The 23,287-nt window shown below is 40.1% G+C and overlaps 1 protein-coding gene across 1 annotated transcript in view; it reads right to left on the reverse strand.

The window, feature by feature from the left end:
- Positions 1 to 22,194, reverse strand: part of sppl3 (signal peptide peptidase 3) — a 55,830-nt gene extending 33,636 nt beyond the window's left edge. Inside the window, exon 1 of the mRNA XM_052117358.1 lies at positions 21,758 to 22,194. Coding sequence (XP_051973318.1) covers positions 21,758 to 21,780 — 23 coding nt within the window. The 5' untranslated portion in view covers positions 21,781 to 22,194. The remainder of the gene's footprint in view (positions 1 to 21,757) is intronic.
- Positions 22,195 to 23,287: the final 1,093 nt, after the last annotated feature.

Below are 23,287 nucleotides of genomic sequence, written 5' to 3' on the forward strand. Positions count from 1 at the left end.
TTATTTTTGCACTTTTACTGCTTTAATTTAATTTCATGTTAAAATTCAGTTTTATTGTTCAGTGACACCTAGTCAATTGTTAATTTACATACAGAAGGTTAAAATACAACAAAGGAAGTTATTGAAAATTGTTAATGCTTTGGAAATAAATCTGTTATTTGAATTTATTTAATTCTTTTAATTTTGTTCAATATATCGTGATGCGTATTGTATCGTGAACCAAGTACCGTGATATGTATCGAATCGTGAGTTGAGAGTATCGTTACACCCCTACTAGAGCCCGAAGCCATTTGTTTTGAGAATAATGGCTGGCTGATGAAGATATTGGCTGGCTAGCCGGCTCAGCCAAAACCTAAATGGCTGCTGCAGCCGCCAAACTTTTCATAGCTGCAAATGGCTGAAGCTGCCACTTCATGTCTACAGATGTCTATGTTCAGTGGTGGACAGTAACGAAGTAAATGTAATTCGTTACTGTACTTAAGTAGCTTTTTTGTGTATCTGTACTTTACTGAAGTATTTAAATTTGGGGAGAGTTTTACTTTAACTCCACTACATTTCAAAGTCAAATATCTTTTTACTCAACTACATTTTCAAAATCAGTCGTTCCTTTTTATTTATGAGTGGATAAAAATGTAACTGGTCAAACGAGCCACCAATCACAGTACAGCGCCGCTTTGTTTTGAACTTGCCTTGGCGGCATCTGCTAAGCGTGAACCAGGGTGCGTTTCCCAAAAGCATCGTTAGCCAACTACGGTAGCAAGTTCCGTCGTTATCATCATAGTTCAACGAGTCGGTGTTTCCCGAAACCATCGTTCCAACGAACATTCGCAAACAGCATCGCAGAGTTGTGTGGTTGGAACGACAGCTCTCGACCTGTGGTTAGAAGCAGAGTTTCTTGTTATTATAACATGTGGGCTTAATAAATTATTATCTTGAGCCAAATAAGCAAGATGACATTCAGTACAATCAGTATCTTTTATTTAGAAGACATACAAATGTCCTTTATGTCTTTTAGTTTGTCAATAGATTTAAAGCACCGTTTTTGAAGAGTGCGCATGTGTGAACGTGCTCTAGTGCATAAGAACGAGCCTATGATTGAATCTGGAAATAAAGCAAATAACTGAGAAAAATATGAGACAGTCCTCAGATGACATGTCCGTAATTTATAGCAAAACATCTAGCATTAATTCGATCATTAATTCGAACAGATTCATTAAAAGTAGTTTTTAATCCACCACATGTGTGACATCATTAACCAACGTGGTTGAACAACCAATTTGTGACAATACGGTTTTGGGAAACAGTCGTGACTAGCAAGTTGATTTCTTCAACAGTGCATCGTACTACGGTAGTGGAGCAGCAAGTTACGTTGCTGTACGGGAAACGCACCCCAGAGCCATTAAATATGAGAGTTGCTAACATAGACGGTTGCGACAGTGATCACGCCGCCGCGCGGTCACGTGATTCGTGTAGCTCTCAATAGTTCCAAACAAATTGCGTTGCCAATGATTTTAAGCGGGGCAGAGAGCAGCAGCTATTATTGCAGCAATTATCGGTAAATATTGACGCATAATGTACATTGCTTATTATGTTGACACTAAAATGACTTGCATATAATAGCATTGTTTTTCTGGAGAGTAGCAGAAACACTGCATTAATAAGTTTTTGTGTTTAATTTTGGAGGGAAATTGGCTGCTCCCATAACATAGAATATATATATATATATATTCTATGTATGTGTGTGTGCGCGTGCGTGCGTGTGTGTGTGTGTATATATATATATATATATATATATATATTTATATTTAATGGCATTGTGCAGGTTTATGTGAATGTATCATAACATTAGGATGTTAATAATTATGACCATAGACGCTCGAGAAAAATATATACAGTAAATACTGTAAATGTATTATACCTTATGGGAACAGTCCCTTCCCTCCAAAATTAAACACACAAAAAATGTATTCAATTCAAATATATATATATATATATATATATATATATATATATATATATATATATACACACACACACACACACACACACACACACACACACACACACATACATACATATATATATATACACACATCTGACTAATTAATGTCATATTATTAATAGATTGGTGTGCCAAGAGTGACATTAGTCTTCATGTAGACTGAGTTAAGCAAGAGTCTTGTGACAAATTATAATAGGACATTATGGCCATAAAAAATCATAGTACTTGGATACTTAAGTACATTTGAAGGCAAATACTTTTGTACTTTTACTCAAGTGAATTTTTAAAGGCAGCACTTCTACTTTTACTTGAGTAATATTTTACCTTGAGTATCTTTAACTCAAGTACATGGTATGTGTACTTCGTCCACCACTGTCTATGTTATACTGATTTACTAGATCTCAATATTTCCAAGCAATGCATGGCTTACACTATATTTCTACAAAATGCAATACAATGTAATAAAGAAAACACCAGATTTTACTTTCACAACGTTTGTACATATTTATTTTGTAGTCTGTATGCTACTAAACATTTTCACATAGCCTACAATGTGTTGTGTTTAGGCTAAATGCATGTAGGCTAAGTTGTATACAATAACTTGGCATTATCATGGATGAAGCTTATCATATTACACCTTGATTAAGAATGCAAACTTTTGTTGAATTTTATGAGAAATCTACAGACGCAAACAGGCGAAGTGTAGTAAAATAAAGACCTAAATGTGTATTTCGGACTTTTTTTCACCACAAGTCTGAAAGAAGACATGTTATTGAAGACAAATATCCAAAAATCTCAAAATTCACCAGTAAAAAAAAAAACTATGTTTTTGCCTGCCGTGTCTCGCCTTAATATAAACACACACTGTTATCAGTAGCCTATTATTTTGGACAAAGTTTTGCACATTTCACTTGAATGTACACTGAAGCATGCGTCGTGAATTAGCAATGTGGAAACGGTGGTTTGTTACTGCAGTAATATAATATTTGGTTCATAACATCAATCTTTGATTCAGGTGTTTGTGCAACCGTGCCCTGAAGATTTAACAAAAGTCTGGGTAGGCCTAAGTTAAGAAAAAAGTAAGTAGGAATTAGGAAAGTATGTGAGAAGTGAGATCAAAATTACCTTGCTTGCTTCTTTCCGCCATTTCACCTCAGTCGCGAGAAAAACATGCATCGCTTCTTCTGTACGGAAAAGCGAGCAATTTTAATTGGTCGATCAATTCACTAGTGAGTCTGTGTATCGTAGCAACGGGCACAAGACTGCGCTGTTATGAATCCAGTGGGAAAATAGATCTCGTGTATTGTTTATATATTTCGTGTGTGTATGTCTCTATGTGATAGAATTATTATTTGATGCAAATAATTCTAGCCGGCTCAGCCAAACTTTATCAGATGGCGGCTCAATTTGGCTTACGAAATTATTGGCTGGCGGCGGCTGAAATTCTAAATGGCGCAAATGGCGGCGCCTGGCGGCGGCTTCGGGGTCTGACCCCTACTTTTTAATGGTAATTTCCTTGAACTTGAAATGTAAATTGCACTGGGGAAGAGGCTATTAACAGTAGTAATATATTTTTATTACATTTCTTCAATTTCAAATATAACTAGCTTATATTTTGAAACATACTTTTATTATGACCTGTATTTCTATGACTCATGGAAGATCTCTTTACACTGGCCTTTGAGACTGACAAATGAAATTTAGGACACAGTTTTGGAGTGTTTGTATTTTAGACTACTGGTGTTTGTGTATGTGGTCATTTTGAAATGTTATGTTTAAAAATGTATTACTGTGAAGCAACTCAAAATAAATTAGAATAAAGATTAAAATGCAATGATTTAATTGCATTCTAGTGGATGAGCGGTCAAGATTTATTTAAAATATGCAGCTCTTCCACACTAAGATTGCAACCTTTAGCAGTTTAATAAATCACACTAGGACATGTCATGATTTTGATTTGATTAATTGTCCATTTCAGTGTAAAAGGAGTAAGAGCATGAGTTCACAATAAGCATATGAGCATTTTAAAGCTGTCGTGTGTCAGTCATACAGTGCGCTGGTACCGGATTTAAGTCGGTGTTCGGTACTACCGGTACTGCAGAAACAATGGCAGGTTACATCTTTTTTATTTTGGTATCGACTTTTTGGTATCGGTACTTTTGACAACAATAATAGCCTATGTTTACTGTGTAAAAATTATGACATTGTGGCAAGTCTAGTGTACATCCAAATTCTGATGAGAATCACATTTTCTATGCATAAAAATGTAATATGCCTTGGCATTCATCATGGTCGCCTTTAAAGCACAACATAATTTTTAATTCTTTGAATGTATTGCATACAATCCGTTTACACAACCAACTTCTTATGAATGTGCTGTCCCTATGTTTAGACCACTGGTGCTTGACAGAGAATGGACTATATAATAGGATGCAGATGGCAGAATATACGGAGAAGTAACAGAATTAAATTTCACTTGATCCAGCAATTGTTTTTGCGTTGTGCTCGCGATTTCATCAAACCCACTTGCTCCTAGACTTAGTGCATGCTTGCACGAAAATTTTTATAAATTGCTCTTGTGCACTGGACAACTTGGATCGTGTTTCCACTTCAACTTGTCTCTGTCGTTTTTCAAACAACTTTGCAACACATTTTTTATCGGGCTGTAAAGTGACATCACTGACGGAGCTTCTCTGTCCTAGCAGCATATATCCAACGAATCAAAAATGAAATCGAAATTTGTTGTCGATAATTTCCATTAACAATAATAATCTATTTTATCAAATAATTGTTGCTGCCCTAATAGAAGTACTTCATTTGATATAATGGTATGTTGAAAAATAATTATTTTGTTTTTTATTTGATTAAAATTGTGAATTTATTTTTATTAGACAGTTAATTTTTTTAACAGAATTCAGAAAAAAAGAGAAACAAATGTCCCAGATTTCAAAGGGCCCTACATACTACCACAATCCTCTACTTGGCATTGTTCGGTGTATTTGTTTTTGCATTGTTTAGCTTGCTTTTAAATGTGATGTGCTGATAATGTACTTCCTGAATATCAAAATCATGTTTAAAGGAACAACAACTGAATGTGGGCCAAATGTAATGGAATGTTATCATTGATTATACTGCAGTTTTCAGCAGCATGTACATAAATACTGATATCCCTATGAACAATTCAATACAATTCTGAAATCGTCCAGTGAAATGGACAGCACAATAAGGTGAGGATTTCATATCAACAGCAATTTATTACAGGAAAATGGTGCAAAGCAGAAACCTGTCTTTCTTAAATGAAATCTCTTTGAGAAATGTTTTGAGAAACGGTTTTATTGTTTGTCAGAATCATTTTATTGAACTGATTGTTTGTAAAAGCCATGCAAGTGTAATTTTTTCACTGACTGTATTTATCGGACTTACAGTACACAGCAGGTCCAGACACCCCTACAGCAATCTAAGGCTAAGTGCTTTGCTCAAAGCCACACAGAGCACATTTTGATAAAAGTGACAAGGTTCTAGGTCATTTGTTGTCAACAAAGTCTGTCACCTCAAGTGAAGGCAGTCCGCATAGATAACCATCAGGCTAAAACTAGTTAGTCACCACATGTTTAGCCAAGCAATCAGATAAACATTGCTCCAGGGTGCCTAAAGCTGCTGTTACGCGTAAGATTCCTGTAAATCTGATAAAAACAGTAATTGAAATGACACTTACATGGATTTAAAGCTTAAGCAGGATATTTCCTTATTGACTTTTTAGTAGGATATTCAATGAGGAAAATGTAGGGCAGGACTTGATTGGGAAAATTAGCCATTGAATATCAGAATAGAGCTAGACCACAACATGAGTTTGCAGTCAATTGTGGAGCACTACTCTGCTCCTGACACACTCAAAGTAGGGGTGCATTATATAAGCAAACATTTTTAAATCACAATATAAAATTTTTGTCTGATAACGATATACACTCACTGAGCACTTTATTAGGAACAGAATTGGGGCTTTTCCACTGCACTGTACAACTCGACTGGACTGGGGGTTTTCCACTGTGGATAGTACCTGGAACTTTTTTTAGTACCACCTCGGTCGAGGTTCCAAGTGAGCAGAGCCGATAGTAAATGGGACTTCAAAACCCTGCAGATCACTGATTGGTCACAGAGAATCGTAACTACCAGCGTCACTGGACATGCGACACGGGACATCAACCCACAAGTTAGCAACACTGATAGTAGTCTCATTTGCTCACGCGACTTTCAAATTGTAAAAACAAATGGCTGTGCGCAAAACCACGCCGGTGTCAATAAACGAGGTTCAGACGTTCCTCTCGTTTCAAAAGTCTTTCAGGAAATGTCTCAGCTGTTGCCCGAACATGGCTACAAACAGTGTAGGGAAAAGTAAAAAAACAAAAAAAACTTCAGAACTACAGAAACATCAAGGACCACAACAGCCAGAGTGGTTCAAACAGAAGAAAGTGGAAGTGCTTCGACCAAATGGACGCTATATAGACCGGCAGCAATGGGAGGGAGAGTGCCCTGGACTCAGCCACGGCTGGAGTCCACGATGAAGGCTGGTATGTTAACTCTATACTCTGCTTGGAAAGCTTCACTTTATTTAGTTGACCAGCTACTGGAAAGCTTGCTTCTAAAACAAACAGGCCAATTCAACTGTTACACTTGTGTAAAATCACCATGCAATAACTGCTTTATGCAGAACAATGAGCTAGTAGCTAACAGCTAGCGGTCTTGTTATTGTTTATGGTGAGTAATATTTGTCACGTTTAAGATGATGTCACGGCAGTAGAGGTGGGGCAACTATGATGATCAGCCTATAATCCCATCCCACATTGAGGTGGCACTAAACAGCAATTGTGCATTCTGAGATGCTATACTGCTCAATACATTATTACAGAGTGGTTATCTGAGTTACCGTAGCAAAGGGGTCAGCAACCTTTTTGACATGGAGTGCCATTTTTTATTTTCCTGTTCAATGGCTGTGCCGTGAGCATGTCAGTGAATTTCCAAAGTTTGAGTCAACATATGAAAATTATTCTATTTTGCATTTTTCCAATTTAATTGTTTATTTTTCATTACAAATTATATTATCAGCATACCAGTTTGAGTTAATTTTTTTAGCAAAACCCGAGGAATATGATGCGATCATGATCTTGCATGTGAATTTTCACAGAGCACCTTGTGAAATTGCTTTTGTACAAAATGAGTTAATAGTTAGTCACAAAATTGCTTATTTGATTACTGATCACAAAATTGTGTGGAATCTTAAATATTCTTATATTATGGGGAGTATTGACGCAGACTACCACACCTGGAGTTCGTGAGTTTGAATTCAGGGCGTGCTGAGTGACTCCAGCCAGCCCAGTTGCAAGGGAGGGTAGAGTCACATGGGGTAACCTCCTCGTGGTTGCTATAATTTGGTTCGCTCTCGGTGAGGCGTGTGTCGAGTTGTACGTGGATGCCACGGTTGATGGCGTGAAGCCTCCACATACGCTATATCTCGAAGGTTGAAGGTCTCAGATGCGGAGGCAACTGCGATTCGTTCATTCCAAATTGGGGCGAAAAAGGTGAGGAAAAAATAAAACTAAAAACGGATGAAAAGACACGTCTTACGGAATGAATAAAACAACAGGTACACTGAGTGTCTTGTTCATCATATTTATTTTCATTTAAAAGCTATTTTTTAAAAATTGCATCCACTTTATTAACAACCAAGTACACAAGCATGAATCACGATATATCTGCCTGTGATCTCGTAGAAGATTATCCACTACGAGAAGTGAGAACTGTCGGACTTGACAGCACTTATTTCACTCCTCCCTTGACTGCAGCTGCCTACACTGTAAAATGAAATCCTAAATTTACAGAAAATAACTAATATTTTACAGTGGTTTTTCATTTACATTTTTATTTACATTCAAATAGACATTATCTGTAAATTAACAACCCAACTGGAATTTTACGGTTCATGACAATAATGACAAATTACATGTTTTTCTCATATTTCTTTTTACAGATAAATTACAATATTATTGTGGCAGCGGGGGCGTGGTCAAGCGCCCGTCCAGGAGAGAAAAGCAGTAAGGGCGCTTACACCTGAGCTAAATTATGTCTAACACCTGTCTCTAATTTCAGTGAGCACGGGGAGAGCGGCATAAAAAGGCAGCGAGAGGGCCTCCAGGGGAGAGAGACGACAAGCTAACCCAGTGCACTTGTGTCATATTGTGTGTTATTATAAACTGTATAAATTACGACGGCATTAAAAAGCTTACCTTGTGGTGAAGACCTGCTTCCTGTCCTCCTTTCCATTGAATAGTATTACACTGGTGCTAAAACCCGGGAATTTAAAGGAAGCATGGAAAGTGGTCGCCCCATAGAGTCCTCCCAGCTGGCAGAAGTCCTCCAGTCCCTCGCGACGCTGCATCAAGGCCACCAGCAATCCCTGCTTGAGCTCCGGCAGGACCAAGATCGCCGGTTTTTCGAAATCATGCGGGCTCAGGCAGAGGACCGGCTCGCCATCCGGAGCCTCCTCAGCCAGGAGGACGCGTCAGCCACAACCGTGACCCCGGACACCCGCGCTACGCTGCCCCCCCCATGCTACAGAAGATGGGGGCAGCAGATGATCCTGAGGCCTTCCTCGATTTGTTCGAGCGTTCAGCAGAAATCTGGGGCTGGCCCCGCGAACAGTGGGCAGCCCGCCTGATTCCCCTCCTGTCCGGGGAAGCTCAACTTGCGGCACAGCAGTTGCCGGCGACGAACCTCCTGGCCTACACCGATCTGAAGAGGTCTATTCTGAAGCGGGTCGGTCGGAGCCCGGAAGAGAATCGCCAGCTCTTCCAGGGCATGAAACTAGGAACGTCCGATCGCATTCGCTCAACGGCTCCGGGACGCCTGTCGGAAGTGGCTGCTCGCGGGGGACCGCGACGTCGAGGGAGTAATCGACCAGGTGGTACTGGAACAGTTCGTTCAACGGCTGCCTCGGAAGACTGCGGGGTGGGTCCAGTGCCATCGCCCGGCGTCACTGGAGGAAGCTGTTCGGCTGGCGGAGGACCACTTGGCGGCAATCCCAAGGGCGGACGAGCCCTCTTCTTCTCTCTCTCTTTCCCCTTCCCTTGTGTCTGCCCCTGCCCTCGCCCCCTCCCCTATGTTCTCTCCGTCTGTTCTCTCCCCAGGGCCCGTTACTGCCCCGCGCAGGCGTGGAGGGTTCCAGAGACCAGCTCCCCGGCCTTGGGAGAATGTACCCTCCCATTTCCCGTCATTCAGCCGCTCTCCTCCTCAGGTGGGGGCGCCCGCCAGCACAAGTGCGGCTGCAACGCCTGGGCCGGCCTGTTGGAGGTGCGGAGACCCGGACCACTTCCGGGATCAGTGTCCGCTGATGGAGGTGGGGACGGTGGTGCGGGTCTCCGACGTCCCGCAGGCTGCCCCCAATCGGGCTGGAGCATACCGGATTCCGGTAAGGATCAGGGGGGGTATTTACCAAGCTTTGCGGGATACCGGCTGCAATCAGACCACCATCCATCAACGCTTGGTTCAACCCAGGGCTTTGGGTTTAGCTAAACTGGTGAGGGTGAGTTGTGTGCATGGGGATGTTCACAAGTATCCCATGGTGACTTTGGCGATTAAATTCAGGGGAAGAAACCATAGTGTGGAGGCAGCGGTTAGTTCCCGCCTCACTCATCCGCTAATCTTGGGTACTGATTGGCCGGGTTTTGAAGATATTTTAGAGGGGATTTGCGCGGATGGGTCCTGCATAAAGAGGTGTGCGGTGTGCGATGCTCTGGCAGGGGAGGCGGAGCCGGGGCCGTCCTCGGCTGCTCTGAATGACGAGGGGGCGAGGTGGCCACCCCTCCTCTCAGGGAATTCCCTGAGGGGGACTTCCCTCTAGAGCAGTCGCGAGACGAAACCCTTAAACATGCTCTTGACCAAGTGAGAGTAATTGATGGTCAACAGCTTCGGCCAGGCATCGCCATTTCATACCCGTATTTTGCCATGATTAAAGATCGGCTATATAGAGTGACGCAGGATGCTCAAACAAAAGAGGAAGTGACCCAATTGTTGATACCACGGAGCCGCCGGTAAATAGTTTTCCAGGCGGCTCACTATAATCCTATGGCCGGTCACCTAGGGGAACGAAAAACACTTCTCCGTCTAATAGCCCATTTCTATTGGCCGGGCATTGGCGGTGACGTCCGCAGGTGGTGTGTGGCGTGCCGTGAATGTCAGCTGGTAAACCCACCGGCCACCCCAAAAGCGCCATTGCGCCCTCTACCATTGATCGAGGTCCCCTTTGAAAGAATTGGGATGGACCTCGTCGGGCCATTAGAACGGACAGCACACGGGCATCGCTTCGTGTTAGTCCTAGTGGATTACGCGACGCGATATCCGGAAGCAGTGCCTCTGAGCAACATCTCCGCACGTAGTGTTGCAGGGGCACTCTTCAAGATAATCTCCCGGGGTGGGGATTCCGAAAGAAATCCTCACCGATCAAGGCACGACTTTTATGTCACGAACACTCCGCAAACTTTACGAGCTCTTGGGCATTAAGTCGATTCGCACCAGCGTTTACCATCCGCAGACCGATGGCCTAGTGGAACGATTTAATAAAACGCTCAAGAACATGATTCGTAAATTCGTACGCGATGACGCTAGAAATTGGGATAAGTGGCTAGACCCCCTGTTGTTTGCAGTACGAGAGGTCCCGCAAGCCTCCACAGGGTTCTCCCCGTTTGAGCTGCTGTACGGGCGACGCCCACGTGGGGTCCTCGACGTCATCCGCGAAGCTTGAGAGGAGGGACCTTCTAATAGCAAAAACGAAATTCAGTACGTTCTTGATCTTAGAGCAAAACTCCACACACTGGGGCGACTAACACAGGAAAATTTGCTCCAGGCTCAAGAACGCCAACGCCGGCTGTATGACAGGGGTGCTCGGCTACGGGAATTTGCACCGGGAGATAAGGTACTTGTATTGCTCCCAACGTCGAGCTCTAAATTACTCGCCAAGTGGCAAAGACCGTTTGTGGTCACACGACGAGTTGGGGATCTCGATTATGAGGTTAAACGTACCGATAGAGGGGGCACGCGGCAAATATATCACCTCAACCTCCTGAAATTGTGGCGGGAGGAGGCGGCCTCTGTGACGTTGGCCACGGTGGTTCCGGAGAGGGCGGAGCTCGGACCGGAGGTAAACAAAGCCCACAATCGCAACACTCCGGTTACTTGTGGAGACCACCTCTCACCGCGTCAACTCATAGAGGTTTCCGATTTACAAAAGGAATTTGCAGACGTGTTTTCCCCTCTACCGGGCCGTACAAACATCATACAGCACCACATCGAGACCGAACCGGGCGTGGTGGTACGGTGCCGCCCCATCGCTTACCCGAACATAAAAAGAAAATAGTTCGGGAGGAATTAGATGAGATGCTCGATATGGGCGTAATAGAGGAATCCCACAGCGACTGGTCCAGCCCGGTTGTTCTTGTTCCGAAGAGCGATGGGTCTGTTCGATTCTGTGTGGATTACAGAAAAGTTAACGCGGCGTCTAAATTTGACGCGTACCCAATGCCCCGTGTTGATGAACTGCTCGATCGGTTAGGTACTGCTCGTTTTTATTCGACCTTGGATTTAACGAAGGGTTATTGGCAGATCCTCTTGACACCAATGTCCCGTGAGAAAACCGCCTTCACTACGCCGTTTGGATTACACCAATTCGTGACGCTTCCTTTCGGTTTGTTTGGGGCACCAGCCACGTTTCAGCATCTTATGGATCGGATCCTCAGACCTCACACCGCGTACGCCGCTGCCTATCTAGATGATATCATCATTTATAGCAATGACTGGCAGCGGCACATGCAACATCTGAGGGCCGTCCTGAGATCGCTGCGGCGGGCGGGGCTCACAGCAAATCCTAAGAAGTGCGCGATTGGGCGTGTGGAGGTACGGTATCTGGGGTTCCACTTGGGTCATGGCCAGGTGCGTCCCCAAATTGACAAAACCGCGGCGATTGCGACTTGCCCTAGACCCAAGACCAAAAAGGGGGTGAGGCAGTTCCTGGGGCTGGCTGGCTATTATAGAAGGTTTGTGCCTAATTATTCGGACGTCACCAGCCCGCTGACTGACCTCACTAAAAAGGGGGCTCCAGATCCGGTCCAGTGGTCAGAGCAGTGCCAACAGGCGTTTATGCAGATTAAAGCCGCACTTTGTGGGGGGCCGCTTCTTCATGCACCTGACTTCTCTCTCCCTTTTGTATTACAGACGGACGCTTCAGACAGAGGGCTGGGGGCCGTACTCTCACAGGTGGTGGAGGGGGAGGAGCGCCCGGTGCTGTACATTAGCTGTAAGCTCTCCTTAAGGGAGACTAAGTACAGCACCGTGGAGAAGGAGTGTTTGGCCATCAAGTGGGCGGTCCTCACCCTCCGTTACTACCTGCTGGGGCGGGCCTTCACCCTCTGCTCGGATCACGCCCCACTGCAGTGGCTTCACCGCATGAAGGATACTAACGCCCGGATCACCCCTTGGTATCTAGCTCTCCAGCCCTTTAAATTCAAGGTGGTCCACAGACCGGGGGTGCAGATGGCTGTCGCCGACTTCCTCTCCAGAAATGGGGGGGGGGGGGGAGTGGTAGGCAGGCCGGATGACGCCCCGGCCTGAGTCGGGCGGGGGGGGGGGATTGTGGCAGCGGGGGTGTGGTCAAGCGCCCGTCCGGGAGAGAAAAGCGGTAAGGGCGCTTACACCTGAGCTAAATTATGTCTAACACCTGTCTCTAATTTCAGTGAACACGGGGAGAGCGGCATAAAAAGGCAGCGAGAGGGCCTCCAGGGGAGAGAGACGACAAGCTAACCCAGTGCGCTTGTGTCATATTGTGTGTTATTATAAATTGTATAAATTACGACGGCATTAAAAAGCTTACCTTGTGGTGAAGACCTGCTTCCTGTCCTCCTTTCCATTGAATAGTATTACAATTATTTTACTGTATTTTTTCAGTTTTCTAAAATTACAGACAATTTTAAGTAAAATGACAGTAATTATCTGTAATTAAATATGTAGCTAATTATATAAAGGTTTATGTCCATACAACAATTTAACGTTTTTCTTTGTAATTTTAAGTTAAATCTTATTAGATTTATATTTATGCATCCCATTTCTCTGAATCATCTTTAAGATGTTTTTACACTTTGATTGGAGTCCACCTGTTAATTAACTGGGCATGATTTCAAAAGGCACACACCTGTCTATATAAGGTCTAACACCTGAAAATGCATATCGGAGCAAAAAATAAGCCATGAGGTCAAAGGAACTGCCTGCAGAGCTCAGAGATAGGATTGTGTCAAGGCACAGATCTGGGGAAGACTACAAACAATTCTGTTATATTGAAGGTTCCCATGAGCATAGTGGCCTCCATAATTCTTCTTTTATTTTATTTTCTCCACTTTTTCTCCCCAATTTGGAATGCCCAATACACTCTTATGCGCCCCAGCAAGAACCACATTATAGCGACCACAAGGAGGTCAACCCATGTGACTGTACCCTCCCTAGCAACTGGGTTACTTAGGTGACCTGGATGGAGTCACTCAGCACACCCTGGATTCAAACTCACAACTCCAGGGGGTGGTAGTCAGCATCAATACTCGCTGAGGTACCAAGGCCCCTGTTTTTCTTTTTAATACATTTGCAAAATCATCACAAATCTGGTTTTTGCTTTGTCATTATGGGATATGGAGGCTGGTCATTTCCACAGAATTATCCAGGAAGTAGCTCTACAATCCAATGGCCACTGTAATATACATTCTGGGTAAAAACCTTGGAGAGAAGTTATATTTGGCCCAAATCTGTTACATACACTACCGGTCAAAAGTTTTGAAACACTCATTCCTTATTATAATTGTTTTTTTTTTGTGTGTTTTTTTTCTTCACCTTTTAGAATAATAGTAAAATCATCACAACTATGGAATAACATAAATGGAACTATGGGAATTATGCTGTGACTAAACAAAATCCAAAATAAATTACAAAACTGTGCTATATTTTAGCATCTTCAAAGTAGTCACCCTTTGCCTAGATTTTGCAGACATCTACTCTTGACATTTTCTCAACCAACTTCTTGAGGTATCAACCTGGGATGCTTTTTAAACCGAACTGAAGGAGTTCTCATCCTATGTTTGCACTTATTGGCTGCTTTTCTTTATTATTTGGTCCACGTCATTAATTTCAAAACTTTTTTTTAATAAAGTTTTAAAATGAAATAAATATGGTGGCACAATTATATTTTTGTCTACAAAACTAATTTCAAACATTTAAGTATACCTTCAGATCAAAGCATTTTTAAGATCACAAGAAACATTTCAGTCAAGTGTTTCAATTTTTGAAATACCTATAAAATAACAGTGTTTCTCAATAAAACTTTTAGTGCAATCACTTAATTGAAGGTGTTTGTTACTTTACAGGTATTTCCTGATTTATTATGATCAAACACATTCAATTAAGTGATTGTACAAAGTTTTACAGAGAAACGCCATTATTTTACAGGTATTTCCTGATTTATTATGTTCAAACACCTTCAATTAAGTGATTGTGCTAAAGGTTTTGCGGATTACTGATAATGCTGAAATGTGTATTTCTCAACTCAAACATACAAACTAGCAACAACAACAACTATAAATGCAGTGTTTTCAAATTAAAATATTTTTACAAAATTAAATAATATCTTTGCATTACTGCAAACTTGTTATTTTCTCAATATTACACCTAAATAAAATGGAACAATAAATAAGAACATCCACATTTTCATGAAAATAAGATTGTCCAAACAAACAGGGACATTTAAGCAGGATGTAACATATACTTTCTCTAAACTCTTTTGAAAAGGAAACTGGATATAAAAGTGTGGTTCACTCAAACGGTTGTTATTGTTGCTGTTGTGTTTTTCTTTTCTTTTTTTTTAATGACCAACTGGTATTTTCAAATCCTCTCACTAAAAAATTCTACTTATCGCTGGTACCTCTTGTGCAGTGTGTGGATCATTTTCTGAAATCCCACTTTGCTAACGGTGCATCATGTCTCTTTATATCTCTGTGAAGACTTGTCATATGGTGTGAAACTCGCAAACACATCTGTAATTGTGCTTTGTTTACTGGGCTTTTTAATGTAGTTTTAGTCAATGAAAACTTGACATTTTAGTCATATTTTAGTAACATTTAGTCATATTGATATTTAGCCACTGAACACTGTAAACATTTTAGCCTTAAGAGTATTATTGATAAGAATTTGTCAATCTTGTCTATCCAAAATATAAAGTGGGGGTGAGAGACCGTGTTAGAGTGCACATCTCTCCCGGTCTCGACTCCTGCTCAGATTGTGTCTCTTCCGCGACTGGTTGAAGCGGCTCTGAGAATGACAGTTTTGGAGTTTGTGTTTATTTACATGGCACGCTCCCGTATTATATGAACAATAATTATTGATGAAATAAAGATATATCGCCAAGCTATGATCTGTGTTATTTTTTCTGGCCACCAGTTCAGTGTCGGTCTGCTCGGCATCCATCTTCACCTGATTTCCATGCTGCACACCGGAAACTCACATGACATGACCACACGTGCCACTCCCTAAACTGAGACTGAATGGTCATCTTTTATTTAGCCGTGTAGAAAATGGGCAAACAGCTCTCAGAGAGAATGGGCAGTCACGTCCACACATGCACTTATTTATTTAATATAAATCGCAGCATTTGCCATCATATAATCGCACAGGATGACATCGCGATTGCGATAGGATTAATCGTGCAGCACTAATATAAATTATCTAAACAATTCAATTACAAAATTAGATTTAATTTATAAGAATTTATATAAATAAAATAGTCTACTCTCTCACCATTGCTGGCATGGCAGTGATTACCCCTCCGAGTGCCAATGCTGGCACATGTGCCATTGGTTGCTGACCCTGCTGTAGCCTTTCTGTCAGCTTGAACCAGTCTGGTCATTCTCTGTTGACCTCTCTCATCAACAAGGTCTTTCTGTCTGCAGAACTGCCATTCACTGGATGTTTTTTTGTTTCTGGCACCATTCTGAATAAACTAGAGATGTGTGTGAAAATTCCAGGAGATCAGCAGTTACAGAAATACTCAAACCAGCCAATCTGGCACCAACAATCATGCTACGCTACAAATCCTGTACATTCTGATGGCTAACTGAAGCTGCTGACCTGTATCCGCATGATTTTATACACTGCACTGCTGCCACATGATTGGCTGATTAGATAATCACATGAAAGTAGGTGTACAGGTGTTCCTAATGAAGTGCTCAGTGAAATCAAGAAAAAAAAAATTTTCTCATGTATCTACTCTGTATCAGTTTTCAACCCAAGCAAAATAAGGTTTCTCTCTTTTTAGATGGAACCTAAAAGTTTGCTTTGATTCTGACGCACTGGGACATTTTTTGCTGGCTATAAATAATATATAAATGAACAGTTGACAAAAGGTGTTAATAATTCCTTAGGTAATTTACTTGAAGTCCAATTGTTTCTTTCTCTCTTTTTGTGCAGAACAGATGCATGTACGAAAGCTTGACTTCATCTTCTATAGTTACTAAGGAGAGCATATAGTTCACCACCACGGAGAACAACGTTTTTATTAACCCTTTCGCACGTGCTATCAAACTGGTGTGATCACACAAGGCTGGGCTCAGATGTGTAAGATCAAACCAGTACGATTAGTATTCGTGCTGCTGTTTACCAGCAGAGAGGGACTTGAGCGGTTGTCATAATGAACCAGCTGTTCAAATAGTCTTTTCAAAGTCACAATATCTTAATTGGTTGATGTTACGAACATTCAAACAATCACTAAATAAAAGTTCAAAGTCATTACCATCGGTGCTCACTCTTTTGATGCAGCGATGCATCCATGTTTTTTGACATCAAACAAAGAATGCATAAACTAGTCAGTCCAGTCTTCTCCCAGGTTTTTAGACCCTTCTATGCTTCTATAACAAACTCAGAATCCCATGCTGCATTGAATGTAAACAATATGGTGACAGATAGCCGGCAAGGTTTTAAAAAGAGACGTTTATCAGACCATTGACATTTATAATTGACGGTGTTGCTTTTATTTTTTCTTCTTCCTAAAATCTAAGTAAAGGAATGAAAGTTTCCATTGTAAATATCAGTTAAATTAAGACAAAATCGGCTACATTTACAAAGACATCCTCCTGTTTCACACAACCGTTATTTTTTATTTTCTTTCTATGAACAATGTGATTTTGACCAGATACGACTATTCATGTCGTCTTTATTTCCGGAAAATATGGTATATCATAAATAAATATTAAACTGCCAATAATTTTAGCAAGGCACCTTAATACCATGATACTGCTGTATTTTTTGTGAAGGTTATCGTAACATGAACATTTCATACCGTTACACCGCTATTGGAGAGTAAGATGATAAAGTGGGAAAAGGGCATATTTTACATTTACATTTGGCTGATGTTTTTATCCAAAGCGACTTACAGTGCCCTTACTACAGGGACAATCCCCTAGAGCAACCTGGATTAAGTGCCTTGCTCAAGGAAACAATAGTGGTGACTGTGGGGATCGAACCGGTGACCTTCTCATTACCAGTTCAGCGCTTTAGCCCACGACGCCACCACCACTCCCATTATTTTAATGCAAAAATAACGCAAAACTAACGAATGACAAATAAAAGTGTGCACTGCCTACCATGTGGAAGCATTCTGCATCACATTTTTACCAGAATATTGATTTTACTGATATACCCCTAACACCCACTTTTAAACTATGTCAGAGGCTAAAGTTCTAGTTCACAATAGAGAGCATTTTGACATATCCCAATGGTAACTTTTCCCCCCCAAAACTATTGTGACTTGCAATTATTCCCACAACATTTATTAAATTAAAAGGCATTAAATTACTGCAATACTCAAATTTCTTACGTTTTTATTTTAAGGATATTTAAACAGTAGACTACATGCACATCCTTCTGTGAATGTTTTCATGATTCCTTCTACAGTAAGTAACTGTTCTCCCATGTTGACGTGGTCACTTTTGCATTAAAATGGTTGGTCAATCATAAAATAAACTTTGTATAAACTGAGCTTTAATTGCAAAAAAAGATGCGTATTGTATTTGAGTTTCATTCATTAACGATTGTCGATTAAGTTATTTAAACTTTTTTTATTGGCAATCCTAGTAGGCTAAATATCCTTAAGCTAATTATGATTTCATGATAACTTCTTCAAGTCAAAGTTTAGTCAAAGGGCTGTATTGTGCTAACTCGAAAAAGTATTCTGGCTTCTAAATGATCTTTTATTGTTAAACTTTCAGAAAGCTATTGCCTCGGTGGACTTAAGACAATGCTACAAACATGAATCACAACTCAGGTTAACATTTAGCCAGTGCTAAAATGTAGTCAAAGTGCAAAAAGCTGTACTGATTACATTTTACACGTCGCAGTAGGTCAACGCAGATGCTGTTGAATAACACTCCACATTTCCTTTCATAATTTAAGAGTGTTTCATCAAATGATGGATCATAAACTACAGGATTAAGTAGGCAAAGAAATGTCATATAAAGCCAAAACCGGTCAACAATTAATTTGTTTACCATGACATAAGGTTATGAATCAAATTTTAGGACACTAAAACACACTTGTGGCTGTTCTTGGGAGAGTATTACACATACAGCTCTGGAAAAAATTAAGAGACCACTGCAAAATGATCAGTTTCCCTGGATTTACTATTTATAGGTATATGTTTGTGTAAAATGCACATTTTAGTTTCATTCTATAAAGTACTGACAACATTTCTCCCAAATTCCGAATAAAAATATTGTCATTTAGAGCATTTATTTGCAGAAAATGACAACTGGTCAAAATAACAAAAAAGTTATTTTCAGACCTTGAACAATGCAAAGAAAACCAGATCATATTCATTTTTAAACAACACAATACTACTGTTTTAACTAAGGGTTCAGAGTTCAGAAATCAATATTTGGTGGAATAACCCTGATTTTCAAACACAGCTTTCATGCATCTTGGCATGCTCTAACCAGTCTTTCACATTGCTGTTGCAGGGTTTTTCCTGCATAGAGAATTACTGGTCAGCCGCCTCCGTCAATTTCCTGCTGCCTCCGGCTGTCTACAAAACTCTGGTGGGTGTCTTCATGGAAAACACTAACAAGCGTTGCACTCTGTGGATTGTCATTTGTAACTGCAAATCTCGGCAATAATAATAAAAAAAATTCCGTTGTCGAATAGTCGCTTAATGTCATTTAACGTAACTTGAGATCACATAAAACTATAATGATGAAAAGCGAGACTAGAGGCGCGCTGCAGCTCGAGTGTCTGATAGAAACCCAGATCACAGCTTGGCGATATATCTTTATTTCATCCTAGGGCTGCACAATTAATCAAAATAAAATCGAAACCGCGATATGACCATGTGCGATTATTAAATTGCAAAGGGCTGATTTAATTAAATAAATAAATAGTATGCTCCCCAAAGTTTATTTGCGCTGCTCTGTCCAGTCTATATTAAGTTAGCGCATTGTTACAGTGTTTTCAGAGCGGTTCTTCTGAGCGGTACTAATATTACCAACATCCAACAAAATGAAAAGGAAGGAACATACATCTAATAAATCTATATAAAATATTTAGTTACTATAATATAATGCATTGCTAAATTAAATATAATAAAATAATGAATAAAAATAATTAAATTAAATGGTGACAAACTAACCAACATTTTCACTTTAAATTGAATTACACCAATGGGTTATCAGTTCAACTTCAGTTTGACGTAAACCTCATTCTTTAGGACCATCTTATATACATTAAAGAATAGTTTGTATAAGCCTACTAGTTTTAAGGCCTAGATTAAAGAGTAACATTTATATTTTGTATATACTGAATTATTCAATCAATCAACATTATTTTGACAGCAAAAACTAGGCAACAACTATGGTATTACTGACAGGGATATTCAGTTAACAGTGACAGAGCAGAAAGCTTACATATAACCAGTTTTGACAGAGCTGCTGATAAAAGTTAAATGATCAGCATCAATTGATGAGATGAAAAGAAAATTGGAGATCGGTAAAGGATGTTAAAATCCTGATTGGAGCATCCCTAATATTCAAGTTGACTGTGTTTCAAAAACTAAATTAGTCGGCTGAGATCCTATCACAAAATTGACAAAAACATGTACACGGTGGATAATAACATTTGGATATGAAGAAGACTTTGTTTCACAGTTTATATATATATTTGTTCGTGGTTGAACTGAAAAAAAGGTCTCAGTTTGGTTCTTTTTAAGAGGGCTCAAGTGTGAAATCCCCAGTAGCCTTTTTGCAGTTGAACGTGACAAAAAATAGGATAAGGTTGACTAAATATGCTAAAAACTAAAAAGGACATTTGACACAGGACTAAGACTAAATTAAAAAACAGATGACAAAATTAACACCATTATTCAGTTGCCAGGTATTAGGAGAGTATTAATGCAAAGCCAACATTTACGCATTCTTAACATCACTTTTGACCCAGTGTTGTGTAAATAAATGCTCAAAATGACAATATTTTTATTTGGAATTTGGGAGAAATGTTGTCAGTACTTAATAGAATAAAACAAAAATGTTAATTTGACTCAAACGCATACTCTCATAATAGTAAATCCAGAGAAACTGTTCATTTTGCAGAGCTGTATATATATGTAAAATTATTCAAACTTTACTTCATTTTAGAAAAGAATCTAAAACAAAGCAAACCGCAAGGTTAGAGCAACAGTTTAGACTTCAAATCAGTTAATGACTTCTGTTAATATTCATATATATTGGTTGTTTCCCACTTAAATCTCAGCATAGGCCCAAAACCCATATACCTTGAGTTTTAGTTCTTGAGACATTTCATAATAGCCTTTCTTTACCACCCAAAGGTCTGAAAAATGTAACAATGAGTCATGTGGCCACTTATATCTGCCTAGAAATGGCTTAAGTGAGCCAAACAGAAATCACCCTCATCTAAAGATTTTGTTTACACATCACAAGTGTATCTCAAACCCTAGTGACCTGCCTACCTGGGTAGCAAATCATAGCATCATATCTGCATTTGGAACGTTCCAATTGCGACCGTGGTGCCCATAAATGCTGTCTAGGTAGACAGCTCACTAGGTTTTGAGCGACAGCCCATGTCTTACATATGCACAGCTCTCTTCCTTAAAAGATTAAAGTAGCTGATGAACTAAACCAAGGCCAGCATGACCAAATCTACTATTGCTCATAACTAAAGCACTGATTGTGATTATACCGATGAAATAAAGATACATCAAAGAGATAAATGGTGAAATAACAATGTTTTGCGTTATGATGGTCGAGTTAGCACGATAGCGCATTGCATTTCTCATTGTGTCACTGCTGATTCTACAAATAAACACGCACGAACGACAGGAAATTGACAATATTAGCCTTACAATTGTTAATAAACGATTTATGAGGGGAAATATTGAAAATGAATGGTCAGATTAAGTGGTTTGGATTAAAGCACTAAACCCGTATTTATGAGATCTAATGGGTTAAATTACATCCAAAATACGCCTCGAGCTTGGACAGCAGCAAAAATATCGGGGCATTGAAGGGAAACCCGAAGTGAAATATAGATTTTTAGATGCTGACAGTCGTTATATGTGTGCAAACGCGTGTTAAATGTCGGTGTTTGTGTGTGTGAATGGTGATGTTTGTTGGCACTCACCAGGAGTAGCTCTGCTCCGCCATGTCAGTCAGTCAGTGAGGCAGGCAGGCGGCGGTTAAGGACTCAGGTTCGGTTCGGCTCAAACGACGAGATTATCTCCTCCACACGCTCACGGTTTCGCCTTATTTAATGAGCCCGCTCCGATAACAACATGGCGATGTGTTTCCCCTCGGCAGCTCGCAGCAGAAAGGACAATGATTGTGGCTTTGCTGCTCGCCGTGGCTAAGCAACAAAAGCGGTCCGGGGAAAAAAAACGACTTCAGCTGACTGTCAAAACAGGCCCGCGATCAAAGGCCCTCAGATGAGCAGCAAACCCATCTTGGGTGAACATGCAGAGAGAGAGAGAGCTGTGCTGTGTTTTCCCCGTTAGCTGTATTGGACGCGCACAGATAGCTTTGTTTTCTATGGCGAACGCACTGGAGAAAGAAATGCGCGTGCACGACTTTGCCCACAGTGATGCGATTGAAGGGACAGGCTCTGCCACTAGGTGACATGCTGCTCATAACCAATAGCTGGCTGTGGGAGCTGAGGAAACGATGTAATAAATTTGAAACTGACATGTATTAAAGAGGTGATACAGCTACATTGTGGGGTGATGTCAACCTTGGACCATTTTTATGATTAAATACCACTGTCATCCTCATTTAATTAGCTAATTTCCTCTGTATTAAGTGGACAAGAAATTTCATGCTTCAGTATAATATAATACTCTACCTAAAGACTACATATGATATATTGCTATTTTATTGTTGTTTTTAGGCCGTCATACTTCCAAGAGTAATACTGTTTATTGTTATAAGTACTTATTTTTTATAATTAAAGTTTCTATACTTTCATTTCAAAATTTTTGTAAATAGACATGTTTTTCATCTGACACTTGACAATTAATTGGACAATTAAAGAGATAGTTCACCCAAAAAAGAGAATTCTCACATCATTTACTCACCCTCATGCCATCCCAGATGTGTGTGTCTTTCTTTCTTCTAATGAACACAAATTAAGATTTTTAGAAGAATTTTCAGCTCTGTAGGTGATTTTTAGATATTTTTACAGGAGAATTATTATCTAATGTGGATTAACAGATACATGTAAAATGGCTAGACATAACATTTTATCTTAGCATAAAGCTAAACGCTCACATGACAATTACACAAAGTTTATTTTTGCTGCTCCAAACTTACTTTAAACTTACTTCTCTGTCTGCTCGTATGAACACAATAAGAAAGTGTTTCACCGCTTTTCAAACGCTCCTCTAAACTTAGCATTTATATGTAGATAAATGTTTTCAACTGAATAAATATTAAATGGAACTAATTGCAATAAAATCCAAAGTAATCTCTTCAGTAATCAAAATACATTTTGAACATAAGTGTATTCTGATTACCAATTATTTAAATTTTAACTGTAATAAAATACAGTTACAAATATTTTGTATTTTAAATACGTATTCCCGTTATATGTATTCTGTTACTCCCCAACTCTGGTTATTATTTCGTAAGAAAGTAAATAGTAAGCTATTTTTGATAATTG

This window comes from Xyrauchen texanus, chromosome 44, assembly GCF_025860055.1.
Source record: "Xyrauchen texanus isolate HMW12.3.18 chromosome 44, RBS_HiC_50CHRs, whole genome shotgun sequence".
NCBI lineage: Eukaryota > Metazoa > Chordata > Actinopteri > Cypriniformes > Catostomidae > Xyrauchen > Xyrauchen texanus.